Genomic DNA, 19983 nt, shown 5'->3' with positions numbered 1-19983 from the left:
GGTGTGAGAAGAGGGTGTTGGATCCCCTGGAACTGCAGTTACGGATGGTTGTAGGCATGTGGGTGCTGGGGATCTAATGCAGTCCTCTGGAAGAGCCGCTGCTGCTCTTACCCACTGAGCCATCTCTTCAGCTCCCCAACTGTACTCATTGGAAAACAACTTTACCTGTCAGTTTTCTTCTCTTTATTACTGTAATCAGGAAATGAAAATTTTGAGTTTTCTTTGGGCTTAATGAAGCCCAAAAGCAGAGTGTAATATTTTGGGCATTCTGAGATGATAACATTTTATTTTACTTTTGTTTAATTCTCTTAGGCAATTATTCCTTTTGTTGTAGTTGTCTCCTTATTTTGGTCTTTTTAAGCATAATTAAGAAAAATTGACATGTTATGGTGAGTAATCAAATCAATGATAAAGAAATTATGGAGTGTTTATTAGGATATAGGGGAAAATCATTAAGATTTCATTTTTTATAAATTTCAGAAAGAATTCAATGAATCCAAGTGATAGTTGCAAGATAATATATACATTATTTTTTCGTACATTTATCTGTGTCTGTGTGCGGGAGTGGAGGTTAGAGGACAACTTGGTGAAATTGGCCTTTCCTCCCATCATGTGAGTCCCAAGGACAGCACTCAGGCTTAGTGGCTAGCATATTTACCTGCTGACAGCTTTCTTGCTGGCCCTATTCTATTTTTTAAAACTTAAAATTTCTGTTTGTTCATAGGTAGGCCTAGAAAGAAAGCTGTTATGAAATGTTTTTATTTATAGCTAGAACTATTAAAAATTTTTTAGTAAAACAGAGTATGCAAACAGAACATTAAGGACTAATGATATCTTTGATTTTTTTTAGGTGGGGGTTCATTTTTTATCTTATATGTATGTATGCTTTGCCTGCATGTATGTATACTGCATGGTGCCTGATGCTTTTTGGGGGGAATGAGGGAGATGTTGAGACAAGGTCTGTCTGTGTAGTCTTGGCTGTCCTGGACTCTCTAGTACACCAGGGTGGCCTTGAACTCAGAGATCAACATGCCTGTCTCCCAGTACTGGGATTAAAGGCACGTGTCACCAGACTCTATTGCATGGTGCTCTTGGAGTTTAGAAGATGGTGTCAGATCTCCTGGAATTGGAATTATGGGTGGTTGTGAGCCACCATATGGGTCCTGGGAACCGATCTAGTTCCTTTTCAAGAACAAGTTCTCTTAACTACTGAGTCATCTCTCTAGCCCATTGGTTCTCAACCTTCCTAATTCCTCAACCCTTTAACACAGTTCCTCATGTTGTGGTGTCCCTCAACCATAAAGTTATTTTGTTGCTACTTCATAACTGTAATTTTTCTACTCTTGTGAATTGTAAGGTAAATATCTGATATCTGGAATATCTGATATGTGAAAGAGTCGTTTGTGCCACAGGTTGAGAGCTGATGCTGTAGCCCTTGTGGCTACACCACTGTTAAACTGCCCATGTTCTGATAAATAACCCTCAGTCTAGGCTCATCGAAGCAGCCCTAATTAAACTCAGTGGGATGCACACACAGATATAAAGGAGAGGGTAATGGTTAGGAAGAAGGGGGTCACTGGAAGTAGGTGGGGCAAGGGAAGGTAATAGGGAGTGTGTGTGTGTGTGTGTGTGTGTGTGTGTGTGTGTGTGTGTGTGTGTGTGTATAGTCAACTATACTTAATTCATGTTTGAAATTGTTGTTTTGTTTTAAAGGTGTTAAGTTCTTAAAGGATGCATGTCCCGTTGATGGCTGTCTCTTAGTCATCTGTTGAGCAGCGTTTCCCTATTGGGCCATTCCAGTCTGAATTTCAAACTTCATTTAGCAAGCAGGTTCTGTCAGTGCCGTCTCAGTACAGTGGTCAGTGGTCAGCACTTCTAACTACTTTCATTGCCACAGTAACCACACTGTTGAAATGGGTTCCCAGTCCAACTCGTGGATGGCATGCCATCTCCTGGTTGAATAAATCTCAGTTATTATAAGATGATAATTTCCAGTACAGTAATAGTTAGTTCCTAGGGGAGCAGAGCTTGGGTGCTAAGTTTCAGGTTTTCTTTGGGGATCATCTACCTTGGCCTTGGTTCTTCTTCCAGGCCTGGATCCATTTCAAGACCATTAACTACCACACTTGATGGACTTGTATCTTTTATTTTGAGAAGATGAATAAGTATTTTAACTCTTGTCTTTCCTCCACATCTCTGGTACTTCAGAATCTTGACCTTCTTGGGTTCTGTAGACAAACCAGCCACTTTTTAAAAAAGATTTATTTATTTAAATAATTTATGTGCCAAGTACTCTATCTGCATGTATGCCTGCAGGCCAGAAGAGGGCATCAGATCCCATTATAGATGGTTGTGAGCCACCATGTGGTTGCTGGGAATTGAACTCAGGTCCTCTGGAAGAGCAGCTACTACTCTTAACCTCTGAGCCATCTCTCCAGCCCGACCAGCCACATTTTCACTTTATCTTTCCCTGCTATCAGCACAGTTCTTTTGAAAGTTGCTACTCATAACATTTTGCTGTTATTTGTCTTCCAGAATTTAAAAACAAGGGCTAAGGATATCACTCAGCTGGCAGAGTATTTCTCTTAACATGTAGAGGCTCTGGTTGATCCTCGGCAGCTCCACAAACTGGAATGGTGGACTATGCCTATATATATATATAATCCCAGCACTGGGGAGGTAGAGGCAGGAGGATCAAAAGTTATCCTTGGCTACATAAGGAGTTTAAGGCCAGCCTGAGATAGACACCCTGTCTATAAAAACAAAGCAAAATTAAAATTTTAAAAATACCTCAAACCTAAGACTTTGGTCTACTGATGGTCCCCTCTCTTTATTGTGGGTTTATGTGTCTTCTACTTTCTTGTGATAGGTTTGCAAAGTGGACTGAACTTCATTTCTCAATTCCTTTCTATGTATGTTTCTGATTGCACTGGTCCATAGGGAGATTTTTATACCTGGTGTGAGGTTTATAACTGGACAACCCAAACCACTAATCCTTTCCCTTTAGAGGTCTTTGACATAGTGTTCACTTCTTGCTCATCACATTCTTTAATACTCTGTAGCTTTAATACTAGCATATAAAACTTATTGCTAACACATCTTCTATTGAATGACAGAAAAGAAAACAAATGAACCAAAAATAATTGGTTAATACCTTTGCATATATTCCAATACATATTATTGAACTAAGAAATGCTCATAACTCTTAAAGTTTTTTAAAAATATGTTTTATTTTTTAATTATGTGTATGGGTATATGCACATGAGACCACAGGATATCCTGGAGCTCAGGTTATAGGCATTTGTGAGCTGTGGACATGTGTTCTGTGAACTGACCTCAGGTTCTCTGCAAGAGCAGTACATGCTCTTAACTGCTGAGCCATCTCTCTAACCCTAGAATTCTTATTTCTACAACTGGTCATGTGGTCATAGGTGATCCTTATACCTAGCTTCTCTTGGCTGCCATTCCATATCCCCTTTATTCTCAGCAGACACCTCAGCTGATCCTGTTCTTTGTTGACCCACACAGAGAGAGTCAAGACCTCTGTCCTTTATTATTATTTTATTTTTATTTATATGTGCGTATGTGCCTGTGGAGGCCAGAAGATTCCTTGGAACTGGAATTACAGTTGTCTAGGATGCTGGGAACTGAACTCTGGTCCTCTGCAAGAGCAGCTGTCACTCTTGACTATTCAGCCTGTTTTATCTTGTGGGTGTGCCTGTGTATGATGTGTGACATATATGTGGATGCACATGTTTGGGTGTGTATGTGGAAGCTAGAGATGAATTGTTAGTGACTTCCTTTCGTAGTCTGTTTTTACTGAGACAGGGTCTCTTGCTGAACCCAGAACTGGCTAATCTGGCTAAATTAGCTAGCCAGTTTGTCCCAGAGATCCCTGACTAGACACCACCACCCCACCACCACCACCCCACCGTGCACAAACAGACTGCCACATCTACTCATCTTTATTTATTTATTATTTATTGTGTATGAGTGTTTGCCTACATACATGTTTGTGGACCATGTTCTTGCCTGTTAAGTGCAGAGGTCAGAAGAAAATACTAGCTCCCCTGGAACTGGATTAGAGTTGGAGAGGGGTGAGTATTAGATATCATCAGTAGAGCCTGCCGTTCAAGGCAGACAGACACACAAGGTCTTTTAGAGACTGGCAGTCACCTGCCTCTTTGCCTTATTCCTTAGCGCACTGTCTTTCTACCCCTTCCCAACTCCCCTCTGCTCTAGCCACCCTGAACCATTTGCACACACGGTGTGTGCTTCTCTGCCTTTTTCGGTCTCTTAGCCCGAGGCCTCCTCGCCATCCTGTCAGAAGCTGCCTTTCAAGTTCTAAGCGAAGCATTCTGCTCTATAAACCTTTGTAGGGGGCTCCTCTCACCTGGACAGTGCTGACCATTCTCTGCCTGTTGTCTTTTTATCTGTTGACACTTTGTCTACGCTTGTTATTTTTTTATTTGACTGTAGATTCTGGGGGCTCTGATGACATTTTATTATTTTTTATACTGCCTTTTGGATGGAATGTTTCTTTAATTAGTGGTGGTCCATAGCAAACACGTTTCTGTCCAGACCTTGAAAAACTTTAGAGAATACTTTTAAAATATGCCTGGTGTGTGTGTGTGCGCGCGCGCTTGTGCATGCATGTATGTGACATTTGTTAAGATTTTAGTTCTGGCTCCAACAATATTTATAATTATATTGTATATTCCTGCTAATTGGTTTTTAGTTATAATTTAACCCTAAAAGTACTCATAGTTATGAAATTTCTTTTCTGTTAAAAAGGAGTGGACTATTCCATGTACTAAGGCACAACACTTATAATTGCTTTTTAACATTTCAGTAGATCAGTGACTTGCTGCAGATTGCTTGAATGGGTTAGATAATGTTGGCATGCTTTCTAAATCTAGACCTGAAATCTTCCAGGCACTGCTGCCTTACCGTTCTGGTTTCTGATAGGTGACGTGGGGTTTGCTAATGACTGAGTCACTTGTTGTAAACAAATCTGAGGCAAGAGTGCCTTAAATAGTCTACATGGAGAATTTTCTTTTCCTGCTTTACTGTCTTGAGTAATATGTTTTGTTTTACTTGTAGATTTGATGGTCCTCGAAGATTTGAGGATTTAGGGTCAAGGTGTGAAGGACCGAGACCCAAAGGGCCTCGTTTTGAAGGAAATCGCCCCGATGGGCCAAGACCCAGATATGAAAGTCACCCAGCAGAGGGCACTAAAAGCAAATGGGGAAGGATCCCCCGGGGTCCAGCATCTCAATTTTATATAACTCCCAATACATCCCTAAGCCCTGGACAGAGTGGATCACAGTGGAAAGGCCCCAAAGCAACTGTTGGACAGCAGCATCAGCAGCAACCTAAGTCACAAGCAGAACCTCTTTCAGGAAACAAAGAACCATTAGCAGACACAAGTAGTAACCAGCAGAAGAATTTTAAAATGCAATCAGATGTATTTTCCACTGCTGCAGATGTCAAGGACACCAAGGCGGCTCAGTCAAATGAGAATCTAAGCGACTCTCAGCAAGAGCCACCTAAAGGCCAAGTCGCGAAAGGGCCCATAGAGCCCTCTAATTGGAACCAGAATTCTCAAAGTATGGAGACTGAAATGGACAAAGCCCAAGGCATTACTCAGCCTGTATTCCTTGCAAATAAACCTGTACCTACTCTAGCTACCTTTTCCTTCAAACTAGAGAACATTGAGGGAGCAGCAGCAATAGCCGCGGCGGCGGCTGCAGATAATGACTTCAAACCTTTGGGTGTTGGTTTGCCCCACTCAGAGAACAACCAAGGAAAAGGTCTGCCTCAGCCAGACAGCAGAGAAAATAGATTAGAAGGCAAAAGCAGCAGCTCATCTTACAGAGGTCCTGGGCAAAACAGAGTGGAAGTTACATGGGATAAAGGATTAATAAACAGAGGCCGTTGCCAGACAATTAGTCAAGGCCTGGGGCTGGTCAAGCAAGAAGACTTCCATGATAAAATGATGGGTAGAAGAGAAGACAGTCATGAGAAAATGAACAGAGGAGAAGGCAGTCGGGATAGGGTGTTGGTGAGGCCAGGAAGCAGCCGGAATAAAGTACCAGGTGGTCCACAAGACAGCCAGGACAGTAGAGCTGGCAGCCGAGAAAGGGGACCACCTCGACGGGCTGGCAGTCAGGAGAGAGGACCTCCTCGAAGGGCTGGAAGTAGAGAGAGAGTAACCCCCCGAAGAGCTGGGAGCAGAGAGAGGGGACCACCTCGGGGCTCAGGCAGTCGAGAAAGGGGACTAGGGAGGCCAGATTTTGGTCATGATAGAGTTCCATTCAGGCCGGAACCAGGAGATAGTGGGGAGAAAATGTATCCTTATCACCGAGATGAGCCTCCAAGAGCTCCGTGGAACCATGGAGAAGAGAGAGGACATGAAGAGTTCCCATTAGATGGTAGAAATGCTCCAATCGAGCGAAAAAGACTCGATGACTGGGATAGAGAGAAATACTGGAGAGAGTGTGACCGTGACTATCAAGATGATGCACTAGATCCCTACAGCAGAGAGGACAGACGAGGCCCTTGGTGGGATGATTGGGAAAGAGATCAGGAGATGGATGAGGGTTATGATAGGGAAATGGACAGGGACTTAGACAGAGACGTGGATCGGATTAGAAGACCCGTGGATCTCTATGATAGAAGTGTGGATAATGAGTGGGACAGAGATTATGGGAGACCACTGGATGAACAAGAAGCACAGTTCCATGAACGGGATATTCCGTCTCTTCCGCCTTTGCCACCCCTCCCACCTCTTCCACCTTTGGATAGATACCAGGATGATAGATGGAGAGAAGAAAGAAATCGAGACCATGGGTATGACCGAGAGTTCCGGGATAGGGGTGAGTTGAGGATTCGAGAGTATCCAGAAAGAGGAGATACATGGCGGGAAAAGAGAGATTATGTTCCTGACAGAATGGACTGGGAAAGAGAACGGTTGTCAGACAGATGGTACCCGTCTGATGTGGATAGACATTCCCCCATGGCGGAGCATATGCCATCCTCACATCATTCCTCTGAAATGATGGGGTCCGATGCAAATTTAGACTCTGACCAAGGCCTTGGAGGGGTAATGGTTCTCAGTCAGAGGCAGCACGAAATCATTTTGAAAGCTGCACAGGAATTGAAAATGCTTCGGTAAGTGCACTCCTTAAGATTGTTTCTTTTAGTTCAAACAGATTTTCATACTATCTTTTTTTTAAATGAAGTGTTTTTAATGGTACTCTTTTACACCTTATTTCTTATCACATACTTTGAATTTATATTTCTGGTTATTCAGTGCTGTTTGGGGGTTAGGATGGGTATTTGGAAACTGTTAATTGTACAGTATGCTCTAGGATTTGCAAATTGATTGCTGTTCTTGGCCTTGTAGATGTGTTGCTGGCATGCCTTGAGTGTTCATGTTTCAAGTGTTAGGTGTCAACCTCTCAGGACTCTGGGTTCCACCGGACTCGTATTTTGAGCCTTTATTGTTTTCAGTAGGCAGTTGGCTCTTTGGCATTGGATCTGATAGGCTTCATAGTCCCTAGTCTTTGATGCGATGGTGGAAGATGCTTTCTTTTTCTCTGCTGGTGTTGAGAATGGTTTACCTGGGAGTGTCTTCAGATTTGTCTGAGTACTGATTCTTTGTTTGGGGCATGTTAACCTTTCATTTTACCTGGAATCAGGTATTCCTTCCTGTATTTTCATTGTGAAGTTGGATTTTTTTTTTTTCACTTATAATCAACTGTGTGGGTGTTATAATGTTCCTCATATAATTGCGATAGTAAGGTTTTTTGGTTTGGTTTGGTTTGGTTTTATTCCAAACAGATTTTTGAGAAAATAAATGGTAAAGTTTTGATAGATTCTGATATGCGTTTCATCTTTCAATTCTGGTCTACATTGGTGGGTTATACTAATTGAATTTGTAACTGAAACATTAGTACTAGAAAAGTGTGACAGAACATAACTGTAGGTAAAAATGAAAGACAGTGTTCCAGATAACACAATGGTTTCTTTGGTCTGTAGAAGAGTCTGAGGCAGTCCTTTTTTCTAGGTTACTCATGAACATGATGTAAGGCTTGCTCTAGAACATTGAGCTACTTGCTTCTAAATTGTGGGCACTTTTAATTCACACCTACTCTGTGCTGGGCACTGCGCTGATCCTCCCGTCTTAAATAACTTATCTGTCTAAAGGCTTGTAGAAAAAATAGTATTATTCTCATTTCACAAATAACACTAAGACTTGCTGAAAATTCACTTGGCTATTAAATGCAGACCCAGAATTTGAACTGTGACTCTAAAATCTTATGTTTTCATGGCGAACAAAAACTGATTGGTGATTGGTTACTAAACTTCCAGTTTCTTCCCTTTCCTTACTTAAAATTACTTTTTCATGCATTGTTGCTTTGCATAGACTTGCCGGATGAAAGGTGCCACTTAGTCACCTTTTTTTTTTTTCCTTGAACCTCTTCCTAGGCAACAGAACCTAATCTAAATACATGGAGTAATGGAAAATAGTGATTGTAGTTGAAAATACATAGGTTATGCTATGCCTTTATAAAGACAAGGAATACTGTAAACAATATTTACATGAGCCAGTAACAAGCCTTATGTACGTCTTGTCCATTTAAGTGACAATATTGTATATAAAGATATATTGCAAAAATTCTGGAGAGGTTGTAGTAGACACTGTAAATGTAGAAGATGAGAATTAATCTTTTTGAATATGAAGTATTCATAAAGAAGTATTTTTTCTAAGACTATAGACTGGTGAGTGTTCTCACCATCTAAAGCGGATAGTAAACTAAAATGCTCTTAAGAGTCTGACAAGTAGGGCTGGAGAGATGGCTTAGTAGTTAAGAGTACTGACTTTCCTTCCAGAGGAGTGAGGTTTGATTCTCAGCACCCTCACGGCAGCTGACACTGTCTGTAGCTCCAGTTCCAGGATCCAACGCCCTCTTCTGGCCCCCATGGGCACTGCATGCACATGCAGGCAAAACACTCATACACAAAATAAAAATAAATAATGTAAAAAAAATTTTTTTTAAAGAGAAAGTAACAAAAATGAATGACAGTGGACCAGGTAGAACTCTGGAGTGTGGTGAGGATTTTAATGAACTGCTTCATCTAACATGGTCAGCTATGGCTCCACATAACTAGTTGTTGACTTGGGAGAATGTAGGCCTGATATTAATCAAAACTCTTTAAAAACTCAATTTCTCTGTGAACTATTTCCTTTGTAAATAGTGATGGCTAATTCCAGTTTTAAACTCTGATGTGAGAGGCAAGTGTGGTGGTGCATACCTGTAATTCCAGCGCATGGGAAGGGAAGGCAAGAGCATTAGGAAGGAGTTCAGAGAGATTTGACCAGTTTGAGCCCAGCCTGGAGTACATGAGACTGTTTCACACCTCCATCTCCCAAACAAAACAAGCCTCCTACAGACGCCTAAAAAAGCCTTCCTAGACTATATTTTACTCATGGTCTGTTATGTAACTCTTGAAGTAATGAAAAAAAATTAGCAAGAGAAAATTTGGGATTGGTTAAAGGAGAAACATGATGGGTAGGCAATATACTATGGAGGCAGGCTCTAAAGTCTGTCTTTGAAGATCATTGATAATTTATGATTGTAAGTCTCAGAGGGCTGATGGGTTAGTTGTGTAAAAAGCAAGAAAATACTACCACAGAGGTGCAGTGTGGGCTCTGCACAGAGTTTTAGGATAAAGTTTTTGCTGATTTTCTTTCTTGTATTTTTAAAAATTTGGTTTTAATCATAGTTGTTTAGGGATGGTGTAAATATGCTTTAAGTACAATGGCAATTTCATTTATTTACAGAGAACAGAAAGAACAGCTTCAAAAGTTGAAAGACTTTGGGTCTGAGCCACAGATGGCTGACCATCCACCACCCCAGGACTCAAGACTACAGAATACATCAAGACCTGGGATATATCCGGTATGGGGAAAATGTGTTATGTGCTCAGAAAATGAAATGGTTTTTACTGCGTATGTTTATATGATGTTAGATTTTTTAAATTGCAATAAGCATAAATTTCCATTGTAAAAACATAAATTTTGGAAAAGGGAAAGTTTTAAACGTCTTTCACAGTAGTTAGACACATGCAGGAATCGCTTCTTTCCCTAGACTTCGGTAACTAGACCAAGCCCACCTGAACTATGTAGCTTCCTGTTCACTGTATTCAGTCCTCAGTACTGTACTCTTCCCCAAACCCCCACGTTTTTAAAGAACAAGGGTTTGCTGGCAGGATAGTAGTTGCTGCCAAGGTACTAACCTGAGTTTGGTGGTAGGATTTTCCTAATACTTGTGTGTGTTATATGGTGTATCTACACTTGTGGAGTAGTGCTTCCTGTGTATGTGCACATATGGAGACCAGATATCAACCTGAGTTACCGTCCTCTGTCTTGCTAGATTGTCTGGGTAGCAAGCCCTCAGAATCCGCCTGCCTTCACTTCCCCAGTACTATAGTTATTATTATATGCTTATACTGCTGTGCCCACTTTTTACCTGAGTGGTCTAGAATCTGAACTCAGGTCCTTCTGCTTGCACAGCAAGTACTTTACTTACCCCTCCCCCACCTAATCTATTCATTTCAGATAGTCCTGTGTCATCTAGGTAGGGCTAGATAGGAACTCATAGTGCTCCTTTTCCATTTAGATGAGACAGGTCTCTAATATTATAGCTTGGCACACAGCCAGTGCCCTTCAAACAATAGCAAGAAAAAGTTGAGTGAGCCAGTTATGGTGGGTGGTACATGCCTTTAATTCTAACACTTGGGAGGCAGAGAAGCAGGTGGACATCCATGAGTTCCAGGCTAGTCTCCGCTAGTAGTATGAGAACCTGTCTCAGAGAAAAAAGTTGAGTGATTAAGCTCTACTGCTTTATTTGGATTTATTTTTTCTTACATTGTTTGTTATTTTACCTTTAACTTGGTGATGAACTATTTTTTAAAATTACATTTATTTATCTATTTTGTGTATGGGTCAGGCCATAGTGCCCATGGGAAAATCAGAAGAGAGCATTTTAGAGTCAGTTCTTCTACCATGTGGATCCCCAGGGATCAGACTCAGATTATTAGCTTGGCAGCAGGTGCCATCTTGCCAGGCCTTGGATTTTACAACTGTGAGGGTTTGGAGGAGAGTATTCACACCATGAGCTTGCCTGGCCCATGAAGGTCAGAAGAGGGCTTCACATACCCTGGGACTGGAGGTAAAGATTCAGATGGTTGTGAGCCTCCATCTGAGTGCTGGGAATAATCAAACCTGGTTCTCTGTAAAAAGAAATAACAGATGCTCTAACCACTGAGTCAACTCTCCAGCCCCACTATTTAACAACTGTGTTAAAACAATAAGTTTCCATCACATCAGAAAAGTTCTCTCACCCTCTTCTTGTATTTGCAGCAGTGCCCACCCACCCTCTACTCCACGTTAGGTGGTAATACTATGTACTAAGGCAAACAGACGGTGTATTTGAGACTTATTTATATGTGTGAGTGTATATCTGTCTGTGTTGAAGTTTATGTACATGCTGCGGGTGCCTTCAGAGCTCAGAAAATGCTGTCAGATACTTGGGAGCTAGAGTTGAAGGCAGTTGTGAGCCTGATGGTGGGTGCTACATACCTAACTAGTCCTCTCACACCAGTAGCGAACTTAGAGTTAGGAAGTAGCAATGCAGTGATTTTATGGTGGGGGTCACCACACCATGAGGAGCTGTGTTAAAGGTGCAGCATTAGGAAGGGTGAGAACCACTGATCTAGGATATAGATCCTTTAGTTCATCTGACAAAACAAGCTTTCCCATATTGCTATATGTTACTGTTTTGATGCACAGTAATTTATTGAACTGTTTCATTTATGCTGGTTATTTTCTTTTAATCTTTCACTATTATTAATGCAACTTTAATGGATTTCTTTGTATCAGGTTTTTATTTTGGATATTTTAAATTCCTAAAGTGGGAAACTTCAGTCAAAAGTAAGACATTCTCAGCCGAATGGTGGTGGCTCATGCCTTTAATTCCAGCATTCAGGAGGCAGAGGCGGGTAGATCTCTGAGTTCTAGGCCAGCCTGGTCTACAGAGTGAGTTCCGGGTCAGCCAGCACTATACAGAGAAACCCTGTCTTGGGGGTGGGGGGGAAATAAAGACATTCTCTCTGCTCAAATAATGCTGCTTTTTAAGTCTACCTGCCAGACATAGCCAGAGACAATTGGTCTCATATTTGTTAATAAAATGAAGTATTGACCTAACAAATAAATAATAAAGGCATTTAAAACTTACTCTTAACACATTCAAACAATTCTCTTATATAATTGTATAACATCTGTACCATAGCCAGTATTCATTTTTAAGATTTGTTTTTTAAGTGTATGTGCCTGTCTGTGTGAGTATATGTCATGTGTTTGTGGGTGCTCTAGACCAGAAGAGAGCTTTCATTGGATCCCCTGGAACTGAAGTTACAGACAGTTGTGAGCCACCCAATGTGGGTACTGAGAACTAAATTCAGGTCCTCTAGAAGAGCGTGAGTGCTCTAACTCCTGAGCCATCTCTACAGCCTCCTTGTACACATCGTTGGTAACTAGTAACATTAATAGTTTTTCAAGCTGCTGGGTGGTGGTGGCACACGCCTTTAATCCCAACACTTGGGAGGCAGAGGCAGGCAGATCTCAGAGTTCAAGGCCAGCCAGGGCTACACAGAGAACCCCTGTCTTGAAACCCCCTCCCAAATTTTTCCCATGTTAATTAATATTAGTAAAGTCCATTTTTACTCAAAAGCCCTGATTTTATTTATTTTTAAAATATGTATCTTTTTCTTAAGATATATTTATTTTTAATTTTACAAGTATGAGTGTTTGCATTTATGTAAATGTACCACTTATGTGCTTCATGCTCATAGAGGCCAGGAAAGGATGATAGAGCCTCTGGAACTGAAGACAGATGGTAGTGAGCTACCATGTCTGAGTTGTCTGGAAGAGCAGCCAGTGCTTTTAACCACTGAGTCATCTCTCCAGCCCCAAAAGTCTAATTTTAAAGCACAACCTCCAGATGAACATAAGTAATATATACGGTTGGCTTTCCAAGGTCCAAAATAGCTGTCACTGTAAAATAAATAGACCACAACCAGTAGACTAAGAGAAATGGGAAGGAAGTGTTTTTATTTGAGCACTTTCCTGACTGAGCAATCTCCTTAGCCTCTCACTGGTTTCTAAACTAAATTCACTGAGCACGTGTTACTATAATCTAATTTTAAGACATCTTATCCAGTAAAATGTCTGTACCAACTTATAGTTCTTCCTTAGCACCAAGCAGCCTTTAGCACATTCTCTGTCTCTGTAGTTTCGCCTCTGTGTGTATTTCATATAAATTGAATCTGGCTGCGTTTACTTAGCATAACATTTTTGAGTTCATGTCACAGCAAGAGTTGATAACTTCATTTGGGGGTGGGGGGGTGGTTTCAAGACAAGGTTTCTCTGTGTAGCCCTGGCTGTCCTGGAAGTCGCTCTGTAGACCAGACTGGCCTCGAACTCACTGAGATCTGCCTGCCTCTGCCTCCCAAGTGCATGTGCCACCACTGCCTGGCCAGGTAGACTGGCTTTAAACTCATAGAGATTCACTTACCTCTTCTTCCTAAATTCTGGGATTATCAGCGGTTTGCTGGGGTTTTTGTTTATCTTTGAAACAAGGTGCCATAATCCAGGCTGGTCTCAAACTTAACTATGTAGCTGAGGATGGCCTTGAACTGATCCACCTCCAACTCCCTGGGAAGATGAATGGGTATGCCACCATGCCCAGCTAGAGTTATAAAAGTTTTATATATTATGAATTCAATTATTTCTATTAGGAATGACATTTCTATGTTTTTCCTTTTCTGTGGCCTGTCTTCATTTTTCTGCTGGTGTTTCTGTGTGTGTGTGCGTATGTATGGAAACCACTGGTCAACCTCAGTTATTGTTCCTCAAACAACTGTGTATTTGGTTTTAATGGTGGATATCTCACAGACCTGGGGCTCACATTAGACTAGGACTCCTGGTCAGGGAGGCTCTAGGGTCTGCCTGTCTCTGCTTCCCCAGTTGTACCATCATTTCCAGTTTTAAAAAAGATTTACTTAGCCGGGCGGTAGTGGCACACGCCTTTAATCCCAGCACTCGGGAGGCAGAGGCAGGCGGATCTTTGTGAGTTCAAGGCCAGCCTGGTCTACAGAGCGTGATCCAGGAAAGGCACAAAGCTACACAGAGAAACCCTGTCTCGAAAAACAAAAACAAAAAAAAAAAGATTTACTTATTTTTATTTTATGTTTGTAAATATTTTGTTTGTATATGTACCACATGGATGCTCTCAAAGGTCAGAAGGTATCAGGTCCCTTAGAACTGGAGTCACAGATGGTTGGTTGTAAGCCACCATGTGAGTGCTGGGAACTGAACTCAGGTATTCTGCAAGAGTAGGAAGTGCTCTTAACCACTGAACCATCCTTCCAAACCATGCCCAAATTTTTTATGTGAGTTCTGTTACTTGAACTCAGGTCCTCATATTGCATAGCAGACATTTTACTGGCAGAGTTATCTCCCCATCTCCTGCTGGTATCTTATTTAAAAATTCTTTTTTGAGATGGAGTTTCAGCATGTAGTCTTGGCTGGTCTGGAACTTACTATGTAGACCAGGTTAGCCTTGAACTCACAGAGATCTTCAAGTGTTGGGATTAAAGGCATATACTACCAGGCCCTGGGAGTGTGTGCGTGTGTGTGTGTGTGTGTGTGTGTGTGTGTGTGTGTGTGTGTGTGTGTACGTACACATGCACACATGTGCACACATTTTGCATTATGTATATGTGTGCAGTAGCTGTGTGTGTGTAGGTGCCCACAGAGACCAGAGTGCTTAGGTCCTCCTCGAGCTGGAGTTATAGATGGTCCACTCAGTGTGGGTACGAGGACATGAACTTGTGTCCTCTGCAAGAGCAGTGAGTGATCTTAACCACTGAGCCATCTCCCCAGTGTCTACTAGTGTCTTTAAAAACACAAAAGCGTAACATTTTGAATCTATCTCGTATATTAATTTTTTAATTGATTGAGAACTAGATTTAATTTCCACTCCTCTCTGACAGTGTATGTGGTGACTAGCTTCCTAAGCCATTTGCTTCCTCTCTAGCCTCCAGGAGCCTATAGACCACGCCCTCCTATGAGTAAGCCACCAGGGCCAGTCGGAAGACCCTCTGCTCCACCAGCAAGATCGTCCGTTCCTATGACTAGGCCACCTGTGCCAATACCACCACCGCCTCCTCCGCCTCCACCACCACCTCCTCCTCCCCCAGTTATAAAGCGAAAAACTTCATCTATGAAACAGGAACGCTGGGATGAAGATTCTTTCTATGGGCTCTGGGATACAAATGTTGATCAAGGACTGAATTCAGAATTTAAGTCAGACACTGCAGCAATTCAGTCTGCTCCGGTATTACCACCCCCACCTGTTCATTCTTCCATTCCCCCTCCTGGCCCAATGCCTATGGGTATGCCACCAATGTCCAAACCACCACCAGTGCAGCATACAGTTGACTATGGCCATGGCCGAGGTGAGTAGTGATGGTGAAATATGGCTGGGGTTCTATAGGAATTGTTGGCTGCTGGTGGTAATAAGTTTGGTTTTGTGAGACAGGATCTCTTAGCCAAGGCTGATTTCAAACTCACTGTGTAGCAGAGGATTTCTGTCCTAGTTAGGGTTATTACTGCTGTAATGAAACATCATGACCAAAAATCAAGTTGGAACACTTCCACATTGTAATCTATCATGGAAGGAAGCCAGGATAGGAACTCAAACAGGGCAGGAACCTGAAGTTAGGAGCTGATGCAGAGGCCATGGAGGGGTGCTGCTTACTGGCTTGCTCTTCATGGCTTGTTCAACCTGCGTTCTTACAGAATCTAGGACCACCCACCCAATGATGGCACCACCCACAATAGGATGGGCTCTTCCCCATCAATCACTATTAAGAAAATGCCTTACAGTTGAATCTTATGGAGGCATTTTCTCATTTGAGGGTCCCTCTTTTCAGATGACTCTAGTGTGTTTCAAGTTGATGTAAACTAGCCCAGACAATGACCTTAAACTCCCGTTCCTAACCTCCCAAGTTCTGGTATTAGAGTGTATACCAGTACACCTGACAGGAAGTGGTTTTCTGGAGAAGGGATTATAAGTTTTTTGAGTCACTATCTTGCTGGCCCTGGAACTTATTATGTAGTTCATAATCACTGCAGGTTCTAGATCCTCCTGCCTCAGCCTCCTGAGAGCTGGGATTATAGGTGTGTACTACCATGCTAGACTTCTACAGGGATTATTAACCTGAGGCTTGGTTTTATTAAGCTTCGTTCTTATATTCCATCCCTGGTTTTCTTTGCCAGATATGCCTACTAATAAAGTTGAACAGATACCATATGGAGAAAGAATAACTCTACGCCCAGATCCATTACCTGAAAGGTCAACTTTTGATGCAGGTAGGATTCCCAGAGAAAAAAGTAATTTTAAGCTTAACTTTAGGGTCTAATTATTACAAGATTTTCCTCCTTAGCAAGATTAGGCTTTCCTTTAACATCACTAAAAGGTTCTTAAATTTAAGACATTGATTTGTACTATTTCTGAAGTTAAAATTGTACTTCTTGCTTTTGTTCTGAAAACACTTGTAGTTCTTACTCTGTATTGTTTTTATAGAGCATGTAATCCAGCGTGATCGCTGTGATAGAGACAGAGATCGTGAACCCTATTTTGACCGTCAAAGTAATACAACAGATCATCGAGATTTTAAAAGGGACCGAGAGACACATCGAGATAGAGACCGGGATCGTGTTCTTGACTATGAGCGGGATCGATTTGACAGAGAGCGTAGACCCCGAGATGACAGGTATGGTGTAAAAAATGCCTTTCTATGTATGTAAAATATCTTGTGTAAATTCAGCCAGGTTGTTGGTTTTTGGTTTGTTGGTTTTTGGTTGTTTGATTTTTTTAGATAGGGTCTCTCTATATAGCTCTGCCTTTCCTGGAACTTTGCTTTGAAGACCATGCTGGCTTCAGGCTCACAGAGAAGCACCTGCCCTCTGTCTGTCTGTCTGTCTGTCTGTCTCTCTCTCTCTCTCTGTTTTTTGGTTTTTCTAGACAAGGTTTCTCTATGTAGTTTTGGAGCCTGTCCTGTAACTCACTCTGTAGCCCAGGCTGGCCTCGAACTCACAGAGATCCGCCTGCCTCTGCCTACCGAGTGCTGGGATTAAAGGCGTGTGCTACCAGGACCAGCATAATATTATTGATAAAATGCAACAAGTACTTAATTTATAGGCAAGCAATTTATTTTTATAACTCTTGAGATGTTTAGGTAGATATAAGTGAAAAGGCAAGTTTAAAATTTAAATATTGAATATGGAATAAGTGCCACAGAGACAATGGGCAGATAATGATGTTGTATTACAAAGCAGAGACCTTCCAAATATTTATATATTCACCAAAAACTCTTGTAACACCCTGTAGGAATCAGTCATATCGAGATAAAAAAGACCATTCCTCATCCAGAAGAGGAGGATTTGATAGGCCATCCTATGACCGGAAGTCGGATAGACCACCCTATGAAGGCCCATCCATGTTTGGAGGTAGGATGCCTTACTAACAACAACGATGTTGAAAATGTAAACAAATAGAAGGTGGTTTTCATTGTAGCTGTGGATTTAAACATTCATAATAAACTGTACTTGAGATTTCTTAAGAGATGGTAGCATTATTATAAAAAAAAGTAATGTAATTAATGAAATAAAATTTAATTTTATACTATTAAAGGAGTTTTGAAAAACAGAGTCATTTAGAATCCCACTACACACCATAGTGTAACTTTAATTTTACATATTTCCCTCATTTTCTCTTTTTAAAATTGTTACTTCCTTTTTTATTTGTCTGGGTGCTTTTCCTGTGTGTATGTCTGTGTACTGTGTGCATGCCTGGTGCCAGGGAGCCCCTGGAAGTGGAGTTATGGATTGTTGGAAGCCTCTGTGTTGGTCCTGAAATTGAACCTTGGTTCTCTGCAAGCGCAGCCAGTGCTCTTAAGTGCTGAACCATCTCTCCACCCCTCAGTCTCTCTTCATACTTGTTTATGAAGTTATCAAGAGGAAAGCCAGGAGTTCTCTTGTGTGTTTTTGGTTTTTGTTTTTGTTTTTTTTTTTTTTTTTTGACTGTGCCAGGCATCAAATCCAAAGCCTCACACATGCTGGGCAAGTGCTCCAATGCTAAGTTGAGTCCCCACTCCTACGTAAAGTTGTCTTTATTGTATTTCTTCTATTTAATAACTGCATCATATAAATTTTCCCATATTCAAGCCTCTTAGTGGCTCCATGCTGTTCCGTGGAATTGATAAAGTATAAGGCACTTACTGTTAGACATTGAATTTGGTCTTACCTCCTCATTACTGTGAGTTGCACTTAAACTAGAAACCCCCACCTGTTCTCAGGAATGAGCTTTCCTAAGCAATGACTCTTAAACTATAAAGCAAAAGTCATAGAACTTGTACAGGATTGGTCATGCTTGGGTTATCTAGCAAAATCTTTACTTCTCTAGGTCCTGTTGCTGAGTGTTTTCCTATATTTAATATGAATAACAGTGGATTCAGAACAATCTCTTTTCCCCAAATATGCCGGTCTTTTCATTTTCTCAATTGCAGTAGATTTGTGTATTAATTAAATTTAAAGTGACCCTCACCTCATTAGACCTGATCTGAATTATAATTAGGATGGGAACAGAAAGTTACTACCTTCCACAATAATTACTGTGTAAATAATAATGGTATTCAACTGCTGGAACTCTAGGAGAGCGAAGAACTTACCCAGAGGAGCGAATGCCCCTTCCAGCTCCTTCCCTGGGCCACCAGCCACCTCCAGCTCCACGGGTTGAAAAGAAGCCTGAGTCCAAGAATGTGGATGACATTCTGAAACCACCAGGCCGGGAGAGCAGGCCTGAAAGAGTGAGTCCTGTGAACTATTATTTTTTGTAATTCTAAAATCTCAACTGTCCCCTCCCCTTGTTTTTGTTTGTTTCTTCGGCAAGTTTGGTGGTCTGCATCATTCTAGGTATTTGTCTGTTTGATCTAAGTTATCTTCTTTTTAGCATGCACCTTATATGTATCTTTTTTTATAATCCCTTTACATTTCTGTAATATTGGTAGTGACGTCTCCATTTTTTATTATCGTAATTTAAATCCTTTTTTTCTTAGTCTAGGTAAAAGATTATCAAGTTCATTGTCGTTCCCCCTCCCCAGAGGATCAGTTTTTGGCTTTATAGATTTGGAAGCGGGGAGATGTGTTGGTTTTGTTACTTAGATAATGACATAATGACTGGGTTCTTTATAAGGAAAAGATGTTTATGTATCCCACAGTGTAGGAGATGCAAGAGTTCAGCATCAGAATTTGCTGGGCTATGGTGAGGGCTTTCTTGTTGCATCAAAACATAGAGGATGTATCATGGTGGGAACATGTGTGAGACAGGAAGCCAGAGAGATTCAAGGATCAGGCTTACAATTTATACCATTGCACTATCAAGGAAGGTGTCCAGGGTCCCTCAAGAATAACCCCAAGTGACTTAATTAACTTCCCACTAATCCCCACCTGATAAAAGCTCCATTATTTCCACCCTGCTAGACTGGAGACCACGTTTCTAGCACCTGTACTGTTGAGGAGCACGTGACATATCCAAGCCCTAAAGTGTTCCCTATTTCCTTAATATCTGGTCTGATCTTTGTTACCTTCCTTCTGTTTTGTTCATTTTAGCTTGCTCTTTTTGCAGTGGTTTAGGCAGAAAAGTAGGTTTTTCAATGTTAGATCTTTTTTCTTAATGTTTTAAGAGATTTTATTTAATTTTGTGTGATAAGTTTTGTCTGCATGTATGTATGTACACCACATGTGTGCCTGGTGCCCACAGAGGTCAGAAGAGGATGTTGGAACCCCTG

The 19983-nt window shown here is 41.3% G+C and overlaps 1 protein-coding gene across 1 annotated transcript in view; it reads left to right on the top strand.

Moving 5' to 3' along the window:
- The window catches only part of Ylpm1 (YLP motif containing 1), a 68052-nt gene that overhangs the window by 26452 nt on the left and 21617 nt on the right, over window positions 1–19983 (top strand). The window contains 7 exon segments of the mRNA XM_052739285.1: window positions 5104–7173; window positions 9851–9968; window positions 15168–15588; window positions 16412–16504; window positions 16719–16908; window positions 17526–17644; window positions 18848–19002. Coding sequence (XP_052595245.1) covers window positions 5104–7173; window positions 9851–9968; window positions 15168–15588; window positions 16412–16504; window positions 16719–16908; window positions 17526–17644; window positions 18848–19002 — 3166 coding nt within the window.

The sequence above is a fragment of the Peromyscus californicus genome, unplaced genomic scaffold, assembly GCF_007827085.1.
Source record: "Peromyscus californicus insignis strain IS unplaced genomic scaffold, ASM782708v3 Scaffold_15__1_contigs__length_86483966, whole genome shotgun sequence".
Lineage (NCBI taxonomy): Eukaryota > Metazoa > Chordata > Mammalia > Rodentia > Cricetidae > Peromyscus > Peromyscus californicus.
Note: the sequence above shows the minus strand (reverse complement) of the source record. Positions and strands in the feature narration are given on the sequence as shown.